The sequence below is a fragment of the Prosopis cineraria genome, unplaced genomic scaffold (assembly GCF_029017545.1).
Source record: "Prosopis cineraria cultivar Desert tree isolate PC_DT_omini unplaced genomic scaffold, ASM2901754v1 PC4, whole genome shotgun sequence".
Lineage (NCBI taxonomy): Eukaryota > Viridiplantae > Streptophyta > Magnoliopsida > Fabales > Fabaceae > Prosopis > Prosopis cineraria.
Window position 1 is genome coordinate 42,948,603 of NW_026555335.1, and position 11,570 is coordinate 42,960,172.

Consider the following 11,570-nt stretch of genomic DNA (forward strand, 5'->3'; position numbering starts at 1 on the left):
CACCCTATGTAACCTGACAATTTCCTCACAAAAGATGGTGGCCACTTTTTTTGCGGTATATGGATGCACTAGAACAAGGAAATGGGCATACTTACTCAAACGATCAACTACTACCAAGATGACCTTAAAACCTCCTGACTTAGGGAGACTAGTGATAAAATCCAGTGAGATATCCTCCCAAATTTGAGAGGGTACAGGTAAGGGTTGCAAAAGTCCTGCTGGTGCCAAAGTTTGATACTTATTTTGCTGACAAGTGGCACAATGCCTCACATATGTCTTTACATCGGCCTTCATAGTAGGCCAATAAAAGTTCTCTGATAGTCACTTGAATGTTTTAAGAAAACCATCGTGTCCCCTAACTGCAGTCGAGTGGGCTTCTGCTAGTAACTTCGGTCATAGTTGGGATGAGTAGGGAATGACTACTTTGTGGTCATAAAAGAGATTTTGATCAACCAAGTGAAATCCAGGTCAAGACGACGGATCTTTCTATATGTCCTGCATTATTTCCTTAGTGAAGGGATTTAATGCTAATTCAGAGGTGAGGTCATGAAGCTCTGTAGCAAAAGGGATTGCTAATTGAAAAAAATCTACATGCTGGGGTCGTCATGATAGTGCATTAGCTCCCTTATTTTCTGCTCCTGCCTTGTGTATAATAGTAAAATTAAATGGTAAAAGCTTGATGATTAGCCTTTGTTGGGTGTTGATGGTGATGCGTTGTTGTAGCAAATATTGCAGACTAGCATGATCTGTTCTGACAAAAAAATGCCTCCCGAGGAGGTAATGGTGCCATTTTTGTACTGCAAGAACTAACGCTAGGAGTTCTCGATCATAAGTGGATTTGAAGCAATTAGAGAATGAAAATCCTCTACTGAAGTAAGCAATGGGATGGTTGTTTTGTAGGAGTATAGCTCCAATACCTTCTGTGGACGCATCACATTCAACTACAAATTCCTCCTCAAAGTTCGGTAACTGTAAGACCGATGCCATCATCAATGCAAGTTTAAGGCGGTTAAAAGCTTGCTGAGCTAGTTCAAACCATAAGAAGGCATCTTTCTTAGTCAACTCAGTGAGTGGTCGTGCAATAATCCCAAAATTCTTCACAAAACGTCTATAATATCTTGCAAGGCCTAGGAATCCACGTAACTCCTTTACATTCTTCGGGACAGGCCATTCTCGTACTGCCTCTACTTTCCCAGCCTCAACTTCAACCCCTTGGGCAGAAATGTTGTGTCCTAAAAAGGGAACTCTCAGCTGACCAATGAAGCATTTTTTTAAATTTACATAGAATACATTTTCTTGTAAAGTTTGGAATACAGTGTGTAGATGCTCTTGGTGTTATTGAAGAGATGAACTGTAGATCAAGATGTCATCAAAAAAGACAAGTATAAATTTTTGTAAATAAGGACGAAATAAATCGTTCATGATTGCTTGAAAGGTGGCTGGTGCATTAGTTAAGCCAAAAGGCATGACTGTGAACTCATAGTACCTGGAGTGAGTGTGAAACGCTATTTTGTAAATATCATCAGGTGACATCTGAATTTGGTGGTATCCCGATCGTAGATCCAGTTTGGAGAAATAAGTTTCCCTGTGTAACTCATCTATTAACTCATCAATGTTGGGGATTGGGTACTTGTCTAGAATGGTGATACTATTCAATTTTTGGTAATCTACGCAGAAGCGCCATGACTTGTCTTTCTTTACAACCAGTAAGACTGGGCTGGCAAATGAACTAGAACTAGGTCGAATAAATCCCTTTTGCAGTAATTCTTCAACTTGTTTCTCAATCTCAGTTTTTTGATAATGAGGATATCGATAGGGTCATAAATTGGGTGGGTTGGCTCCTGGTTGTAGGGTAATGGTATGGGAGTGATTTTGGAAGGGTGGCAAATTTATGGGTTCTTCAAAGACGGCAGGAAATGTGGCAAATAAAGGTTTTAGGTTGAAATATTGGGAAGGTTTAAGGTCAGCGGAAGCTTGCATTGAATTAAATTGAGCACCTTTAGCAGCATTAGGAACTCCTTGTAACTTATACCTCTTGCCATTCACCCAGAAAATCATGAAGAGTTGATTCCAATTAGCTTGCACTGTATTGAGAGATGCTAGCCACTTAATACCGAGAACTAGATCAGCACCCCCTAGAGTGAAGGGGAAAAAATCTTTAATTGTTAGCCCCGTCAATTCTACTTCAATATCTTTGCAGACTCGGTTGCATCGCACAATACTGCTATGGCCTATTTAGACCCCAAAAGTAGAAATAGCTTGGGTAGGTAGATATAGCTCCTGAACCAATGCATCAAAAATAAAATTATGGGTGGATCCATTATCCACCAATAATAACACCTGTCTAGAGCCTAATCTGCCACTTAATTTCATTGTTGAGCTAGAATTATTTCCCAGGATGGCATTTAGTGAAATTTCGGCTCCCTCAGGTTCTGTTTCTTCAAGCGCGACGTCATCAAGGGGGGAAAAATCTCCTCTCCTTCCTCGGTGATCTCCATTAAAGAGAAGGAACCCCTACATTAATGCCCAGGCCGGAACTGCTCCCCACAGCGGAAGCACAGTCCTTTATCTCTCCTTCTCTGATGTTCGATCTCGCCTGGAGGAAGCTTAGAAGGATGCGTATTTGCTGGAGTGAGGGAGGCCGAGGGTGATGCAGTATGCGTCGAGGTCCTGTACGCGTTCGGGCTCGTGTTCGCCGGTGAGAATCCAACTGACCTCCTCGGTGGTTGATTCGAGTCACGTGCGGTGGCTGAGGACCCATAATAAGGTCGGGTCGGGTTTTGACCCGGATTCAATTTGGGTCCGTTCGAAGTCATCTTCCCTTCGAATTCTAGAGCAAGGTTGAGCGCACGATATACACTCCTGGGCTTGTGAATTCGAACGTCTGATTGGAGCTCCTCCTTTAGCCCACTGAGAAACACGCCGAGAAGGCAGTGTTCAGGCCAGTTTTTTACTTTGGCGACGCGCCTTGCAAATTCCTATTGATATTCTTGTACAGAGCCGTCTTGCTTGATTCTACACAAATATTCGTCCGGGTTCTGGTATTCAGGTGGTCCGTAGTTCTCCTGCAGCGCCTTCACTAACTCATCCCAATATAGTAAGGTGCGTTCTGAATTTAACCAAGAGAACAAATCCAAAGCATCTCCTTCTAATGACATAGATGCTATATCCACCTTTGATTCTTCTGGGGTATGATAATACTGAAAATATTTTTTAGCTTTAAGAATCCATCCCCGAGGATCACCCCCGCTGAATTTGGGAAAATTAATTTTGGGTTGAGGCAGACGTGACCCCCTCTTGTAATAATCGAATTCTTCTTCACTTTCCTCATCCCAGTTACGGCGTCTGTGTCGACTTTCTGGAGTCCTTCTACTTCTTTGTGTTGCTGATGCTTTTAAAGCTTCTATCTTTTCTTGTAATATGTCGAGTTTCTCTAATTTAGAGGAGATAAGAGCCAGATCGTGTGCAAGCAAGTTAGGATTTTCTGAGGCGATGTTGGATGGGTTATTGGTAGGGTTGGTCTCTTGACCAGCACGTGTAGTGACCATGGCTCTGATGCCAAATTGGTAGGTGCTCACGATAGTAAAATAGAATAAGAGAAATAAATCTATTAGGAGGGTATGAAACAAGAATCCCGTTCTATACTCCTCTTAATAGCCACGCTTAGGAGAATCTCCAAAGGGTTTGAAAGACTATTTCATTAATTCTGATATGCTAGCTTCTAAGTTACTAGTCATATTTATAAAGCTAAATACAATAAAATATTAAATAAAATCTAGATAACTGGATAACTAGATAAAATCCAAGATACTAAAAAATCCAAATATCTAAAATGCTGAATCAAATCTAAACAACTAAATAAAATTTAGGGAAATTTGAATAAAAACTAAATACAGGAAAGTACCAAATAAAATACTAAATAAAAGACTGAATCAAATAATCTATCTTAATTATCTTAATTTATTCTATTTTATCTTTTGATGTTTCTTTCTTGAATAAGTCTTTATGGGCACGTTATCCGGAATCTTATCAGTGATCTTGTGGATGCACTACTAATCCATAATCATTAGACTGAGAGCTATTTGCACATTTGTCCTTTGGTGGACCTAGAGATATGAGCTCTGGAAGTTGGGAAGAGCATAAAATATGTAGTTATGCCACTTCCCTTGCGTTAGGCTACTCAACTTTACTTGCTTTCAATAAGATCTTACAAACTCAATAAAATGGGCAGTGTTCGGCTCTTCTAATTGCTTCTGATTTTGATGCTACTGAGGGTTTCTCGAGTTTCGTTGCTAAAAAAGCCCGACTACCTGACTCATGAAATGGGTAGTGTAATTATCCTTCTATGTTCTTCAGGCTACTTGCTTTTAATGGGCATGTTGTTTTTTCACCTTCGTGTTGCAGGTTCTTTTGCGGCCACCTTCAATTTCAAGATTTTCATGGCTCCCATGGATATAACTCAATTGCTTCTGCACTTTGGCTTTCAGCCATTTTGTGGAGAACTTCTACTTCTCACTCCTATGCCTTTAGGCTTTATAGGTACTCTTTCTTTTGGAGATGATGTTACAGAGTTCATGCATTGGTTGCATAAGTAAGTTGCTGGATGATCTCCACTTCCACACCATCTTCAACTTGTCCCCAGCTTTGGTGGGCTCCTCGTGGATATGCTTGCTGAAGGCCTTTTTTAACATTAGTCTTTTGTTGTTGTTTGTTTATGTTTATCTTGTTTTTTAGTTTTAGTGTTTTGAGTGGTCTTTTTTATATAAATTTAGATTAAGTAATTCTGAAGACTAAAGTTTATACTACTTGAACCATTAAAATTTATATTAATATTTTAAAAAAATTTACTCATTCATTAATTTTAAGTGAAATACGAGTTTAAAATTATTGATCTGAATTTCAACAATTTAAATAATATAAATATTCAATGCTTATATTTAGTATAACCATCAAATCTTATTTTTTTTTTTTATGTTTGTGTAATGGACTATAGTTTGGTAATAATTTGTCCTTTTTTAAAAAATAAAATAAAATAACCTGTCACGCCGAAAAATGAAGAGAAGCAAAATAATTTGGATAATGGTGTTAATTGGGGAAAAAAAAAATTTCCCACAAGCTTTTTCTTCTTAAACCAAAGCTTTGGAATTACACATGCTCCGAAAGTTATTGAGAATGGAAATGGATGCATAAAGATTCAGGAACAGTAATTACTTCCTGCGTTCCTTGACTTCACTGATGTCAACGGCGATCAACCCGAGAAGGACGAAGAACTGAAAGGCTTCTGGTTAACTTGAAAGGCATGGACTTCTGGAACAAAGCTCGAAGCTTAGCTGAGGAAGCCGCCAAGCGATCCGTGGACCTCTCCTTCGGCACTTCCAGATTTTCCGATATTATCGCCGAGACCACCAAGCGCTCCAAGGAAGTTGTCTCTGAGGCTTCCAAGCGAGCCGATCAAATTCGAATTGAAGCCTTGAAGCGAGCCGACCATTTCAAACACTTAGCCCAGGGAATTCATACTCCCGGCGGCGGGGTTGTCCCTCCGCTGGCGGAATCTTATGCAGTCAGTTGCGCGCAAGAGAAGGACCTTGAGATGTTTGGTATCACCGAAGAACTGAGGGAGTTCGTGAAAGGGGTCACTCCAACCACGTTTCGAGATTTCCCTCTCGAAGGTATTTAACTAGTTGTTTTGGCTGCTGTGTATTGTAATAAGTCTGTCGATATCTGCACAGTTATGAACAGGGTCGAGTATTACAAATCTTGATCTTATTGAGAAACTCTGACGTCTTTCTGATTGAACAATTTGATGCAGCAGGGTACTTACATTTTTTTCCTCTTTCGTTCTTCATATGGCAAATTTATCTGACTCCTGGCTCCTATTGGCAGATGACACGCAACTTTCCGAAGTTCCTACGGTTTCTAATGTTAGGAAGGATCTGACTGAATGGCAGGAAAAACATGCCAATCTTGTTCTATCCGCTGTCAAGGTAGCATTACTCTTTTGTCGTAGAACCTCTGATAATAAGGAGACCAAAGCTTATAGTTACTCTCTAACTTAACTGTTTACACCTATCAATCCTTAGCTTATTCGAGTCAGATCATTTAGCGGCTCCATAAAACTGGGAATTTTTTTAAGTAATACAATGCCTTCGGTGAAATCAACTCCTGAAGTAACCACGAAGTATAGGATGACTGTCTTATTTAACTAGGACACCTAGTAAATTGAGATGTGCCTGTGGTGTAGGTGAGCAAGAGTTAACAGCTGGTATGTTTGGATTTGAGTTGAAAAAATTGATTTTGGGTTGAAATTGATTTATAAGATTGATTTTAAAAAGTAGGTAATAATATCTTTTGAGATAATCATGATTTTGGGTTTATAATTGATTTTGGTATGTATAGGGGTGTTTGGATATTTTTAAGAAAACCATGGTTTTGGATTCATAAATTATAATCAATTTTGGCATATGTTAGGGGTGTTTGGGTATATTTTTCACAAAAACGTGGCTTTGGCTTCTAAAGTTAATTAATATGAGTATCCAAACAGGCATTCAAACTGCAGCAAGATGACAGTTGTTATATCCGATTATTGTGAATACAGGCTATCATGATCTTTTTGAAATGTTCGTTAATATGCTTCCTTGGTTTGTATTTGGAGCGAATCCAGTTCTCAATGACACTGCTTATCATTATGCTAATCTAGCATGAAAACATGATAAGATCTGTCAACTAGATTTACAAGCTGTAGCTGGTACAGCATTACAAGTCAATTTGTCTAGTATATCAACTATATTTCTTTTAATTACAAGAACGAAGCATTTTGCATTCTCAGTTCTCACTATTCTTTTAATACTTTTTGCAGGAGATTTCAAAATTAAGGTATGAGCTTTGTCCACGTGTCATGACAGAGAGGAAGTTTTGGAGAATATATTTTATACTTATGAACAGCCATATTTCCCCGTAAGTAGTGATCATTAATATTTTGCATTTTACATATAACCTTTTCAATTCATAGTTTGGACTTTGTGCTGACTGAAGTTTTCCTGTATCTTAATAGTCTGCATTTTACGCTAAACAATTTTATTGCTTCTGAGTTTAGACTTTGCTTCTGACGATTGCTACAGGCAAGTTTTGCAGGATAAATTGATCTTTGTAGATTGAAAAAACAATGTAATAAATTAATAATGCACTTTGGGCATTGTTACTTGTCAAGTAAAATTTAGGGAAAATGACAATTAGAGACCTTATGAGAACATTAATGACAATTATAAACCTTGAATTATTGAAAGCCTAATAACAAATCATAGTTCTTACTTGCAATTACAAAAATGCGAATAGTCAATTGAGAAATCTTCTACATATGTTTGAGATTATTTGTAATATCAGTTGAGAATTTACAAAAGTCACGTGAATCTTGATTTTTTGCCATTAATATACAGATAAATCACTTGGAAAATAAAATAAATACACTTGGGATTATTTGTAAAGTTAGTTGGGAATTTATGAGAGTTAATTGTAAATTGCAAGTTAATCACTCATAATTTTTTTGCTGTCACTATATATATATATATATATATAAATCACTTGAAAAATCTACTAAATATATTTAGGATTATTTATAATGTCAGTTGAGAGTTGCAAGCTAATTACTTATAATTTTTTGCTATTGCTTGGGAAATCAATGAAAGATAAGTGGGTGTGTAATTGTCATTAATGTTCTTATGGGATCCTTAATTGTCATTTTCCCTAAAATTAAGACTGTATTTACAAAACTGTTTTTATATATTATATTAAATTAAAATATAATAAATTGTTGTCTCTTGATATCAATTGCTACTTGATGGTTAAATTTAAGAATGTTTATTTAGACATCTAGGCTAATTATGTAAATTGACATTGAGATACGAAAGGCATGCTCAATGCCCTTTGACGTATCAAATTATATTGTCCTCTCACTCCTCTGGAATTCTGGGAGGAAATCCCAGGTAATTCGTGCTTCTGTATTGTTCAAAATTTAATTTGGATCACTAACAGGGAGCCAGCATGGACGGCTGAATGCTATTATCCAGTTATGTTGGTTGAATCTTCTAAAAGAATGCAGTGTTCTGCATGGGCCATTTACGCAAGTAAAAAATAAATTATATCGCTAAAGTCCATTAAAAAAATTGATGGCAGTAGATGGGACAGAAGTTTTGGTCCAAAAATGAAAACCCATGTTCTCATGAAAAAAAAAAAAAAAGTGTACTCCTACATGCTTTATATGGAGTGTTTTCTCGAATTCCCTTCACTCTGCTGCACTTTTACCTAGCTAGGTAGGGCATGGATGTATATGTTTGGTAAATTGTCGTTTCTTATAATATCCCATAGATACGAGAAGAGGTACATGGAGGATGCTAAGCTAGAATCATCTGAACAAGCAGAAGATAAGAAAGCAATTGAGCCACCAGAAAAGGAAGTAAAAGTTAGGGAAGCAATTTTACCTCGGGAAGAACAAACAGACATTGAGAAAGCAATTGAATCACCAGAAGCTGGACTGAGTTCCATTCAGGGAGAGCTGGAAGTTAAAAGGGCGAGCAGAACTTCATCAGCTGAGCAAGATTTGGATGAGTTTCTTCTGGGAGATATAGAAGACATTGATGATGACCCAGGTAAAGCCAGATTAGTCAGATGATGGGAGCATTTTTTTATTTTTTTGGGGGGGGGGTGTTACTCTGGGATCTATGCCCAATTTGTGAGTCCTGGAAGCAAGCAAGTGGAGGTTGAGTTATGTCAATGCAATTTATCCATTGCATCTTTAGGATAATGTTGTCCATCTAATTTAGGAGTAAATTCCCTGAGTATAAATTCTTTCCCCTACAGAACTGAATGATTTATCATTTCAGCAGACCAATCCAATTAGATGGAGCTCTCTTTTCTCACTTGTTAGTTGTTTGTCTCCCTGTTATTGTAAAGCCTCAAATGCTGTTATTTAGAACAGGCTGGGGGCACTTTACCGACGTATACAGTAATAGTTAGTGTGATCATATTGGAATCTTTTGCAGAATCTAAATCAAAATATTATGTGGGTGGTCCATGGATGAATTTAAATTAGTTTATGATGCCTTTCCTTTCTCGTTTCAAAGCAATTTTTGTATATTTGAAATCATGTATGCCAACAATTTCTTTGGCCTTTCAGATGATGGTGATGGGGACTTTGATGATGATTTGGACAAACTGGTGGATAGTTCGGTAAGTTTGATATGTTTGATTCTACTTCCAGACTGAATCTCCTTTTTTTTGAAAACAAAAAATAAAAACAAAAATCTTCCAATTCTAATTCCCCTGCCCTACACCCAGTGTCCTGTGTGCATTATTTTTAGTTTCTCTAGGCTTGCACTGAAAAGGTGCTTGTGAGCAACATATTATCTAAGTACTTGGTCAATAATTTAATGTTCAACTTCCTGAAATCGAGCAGCTACGCTAAACTATAGAGTTGAATTCCGTACATTGCTGCAGTTTGTTTTATTCCACTTGTTCCCACCAAACGAAACTAATGTTATGTTTGAATACATATGAATTTGGATTTGGACCAAATTCCTTATTTGAGCACTTCAAAATTTATCCAGACTCAAATCCAAATTTTATCTCAATTCTTTTATAAGTTGTAATCCTTTTTAAATTTTTATTATTTCAAATCTCTATATGTACCCTTGAAACACCACCTAATAGTAATAACCTTTGTTATTTAAACTTGCAAAATAAAGAATTTTAAATGTATGGATTTGAAATGTGAGATTTTAAATCCAAATCTATCAATCTAAACACTAGCTAAAAGAAATGAAAGCCAAGTTGAAAATAAGAGGTGCTTTCCAACCAAAGTAGGGGAAGAATGAGAGACCTTAGCAGTTAAAACCTGTTACACGAAATCCAAACGCCTTCCTCTCAGAGAAAAACGAATTTATACCGTCACAATACCTTTATAATATTGATCTGTTGAGTTTTAACTTGATTTTGGTCCTGAGATTCTTTTTTTAATAAATTGGAAGGTTTGAACTCTAGACAAGTAGACATTGTACCTCCGCCCATGTTTACTACTTAAGCTAGCCTAGGTGGCAAATTGGCTTCATGTCATGGTACTAATTTTGTGTTTAAACTGGCTTGATTCCACAGGATGATGAGAAAGGGAAATCATAGATGTTGATAGTAAATACCTGGCCTTGTAAATGTGTGTGTATCATGCCTATGCAAGTTTATGATAAATTGGTGCGTCGGCTAAAATCATGATATCACCATATGATCTTTGCAGCCAGTTGTCCCTTTATTCTATGGTCTTGGTAGTTTCATCCTAGTTTGGGGCAGAACAGAAGGTTAATTGGGACTGTTGTAAATAATACTTGTTTATTTAGTGTTTAATTATGTCAAATTGATGCATTTATCGCTGTCTGCTAGAGGCTTAGAGCTTCTATATATTGTCTCTCTACACAAGAAGGAAACATATATTGCTATGAGGTCTCTTTTTGTAGAATGGGTGAAGGTTAGAAGCAAACGTTGTTTACCCAGTGTCGCAGAATATCAAAGGAACTAAAATGCACACTTGATCTGTGCATTTCATCAAGAGGATAAAGTGAATTGGAAAATTATTATTTGTTTTCAAATACTAACTTGATAGGGAAAAAATGTGAATCTTTTGTCCCAAATGAAGATATTTGGATGCTGGTCCTTCCCCATACTTCATCCTCTGACTTCTACGCCAAACCCTTTGAGGAGTGGCTGCTCTGGAACTTAAACCCACGCCTCATGGGCACACATTGGAGACTCGGTTTTGGCACGCTTTGCTGGAAGCTATGGGCGAGTAGAAATAAAAGCATCTTTTCAGACGAGCATGAGACCCCGCGTAATTTAGTTATGTCGACTTGTAATCTAGTCAATGCTACTGTTAAAACGCATGAATTAGTCAGCACTATAGACCATGCGATGTAATCTGTTTTTTACCTCTGTAAACTCGTACATATTTGTTTAATATATTTCCACTTCCACTCTGAAAAAAAAAATTGAAGATATTTGGAAATATTACTGTAGAGTTCCCCTCCACATAAGCTGATATATTACTCTAAAATCCTATGAAACATACTCTTCACTCCTTTGATCATTTGTCTACTTTTAATTGATAAGGATACAACTAGAAAGTTAAAATAATATAAATATAAATATAATATGAGAGAGTATATGTCAAAAGGAAAAATAAAAAAAGTGAGAATCTTCTCATACTTTAAGAGATTGAGGGGTCCATTTTTATTTTGTATGTGATCCTAAATTTCGCTGCCTGGTTATTTGTCTTCTACAGTTCTACTCCCAACTTTTATTTTTTATACAAGATGATGTCCTTTCCGAAGCTAGTCCTTGGGATTATGACCCTTATGTTTCTTTCTCGGCCGCCTTGTCATTCGCGTTTTGCTGCTGGGATTATTTGTCTTCTATTTTGCATCGATTAATCATTCACATTTGAATTGAATGTGGCCAGTGGCCTGACCCTGAACTGGGCCCATATTTTAAAATCTTCAGTTATTGTTAGATTCGACTCCGTCAGAGATTTTGAT

General features: G+C 37.1%; 1 protein-coding gene across 3 annotated transcripts; it reads left to right on the forward strand.

The window, feature by feature from the left end:
* The first annotated feature begins 5,139 nt into the window (after window positions 1-5,139).
* Window positions 5,140-11,041, forward strand: LOC129309341 (uncharacterized). 3 transcript variants are annotated; one of them, XM_054950894.1, is made up of 6 exons: window positions 5,140-5,669; window positions 5,884-5,984; window positions 6,857-6,954; window positions 8,362-8,642; window positions 9,170-9,222; window positions 10,497-11,041. In XM_054950894.1, the coding sequence occupies exons 1-6, from the start codon at window positions 5,300-5,302 to the stop codon at window positions 10,503-10,505; spliced, it is 912 nt and encodes a 303-aa protein (XP_054806869.1). In that variant the 5' UTR covers window positions 5,140-5,299; the 3' UTR covers window positions 10,506-11,041. The 3 variants fall into 3 exon arrangements, with proteins under 3 accessions (XP_054806869.1, XP_054806867.1, XP_054806868.1); XM_054950893.1 differs by having other exon boundaries at window positions 5,141-5,669; window positions 10,144-11,041; XM_054950892.1 differs by having other exon boundaries at window positions 9,170-11,041.
* Window positions 11,042-11,570: the final 529 nt, after the last annotated feature.

Coding starts and splice junctions, on each gene's coding strand:
- LOC129309341 (XM_054950892.1), top strand. CDS start 5,300: ATGGACTTCTGGAACAAAGCTCGAAGCTTAGCTGAGGAAGCCGCCAAG. Junction 5,670..5,883: donor TCGAGATTTCCCTCTCGAAG/GTATTTAACTAG, acceptor TCCTATTGGCAG/ATGACACGCAACTTTCCGAA. Junction 8,643..9,169: donor AGACATTGATGATGACCCAG/GTAAAGCCAGAT, acceptor TTGGCCTTTCAG/ATGATGGTGATGGGGACTTT.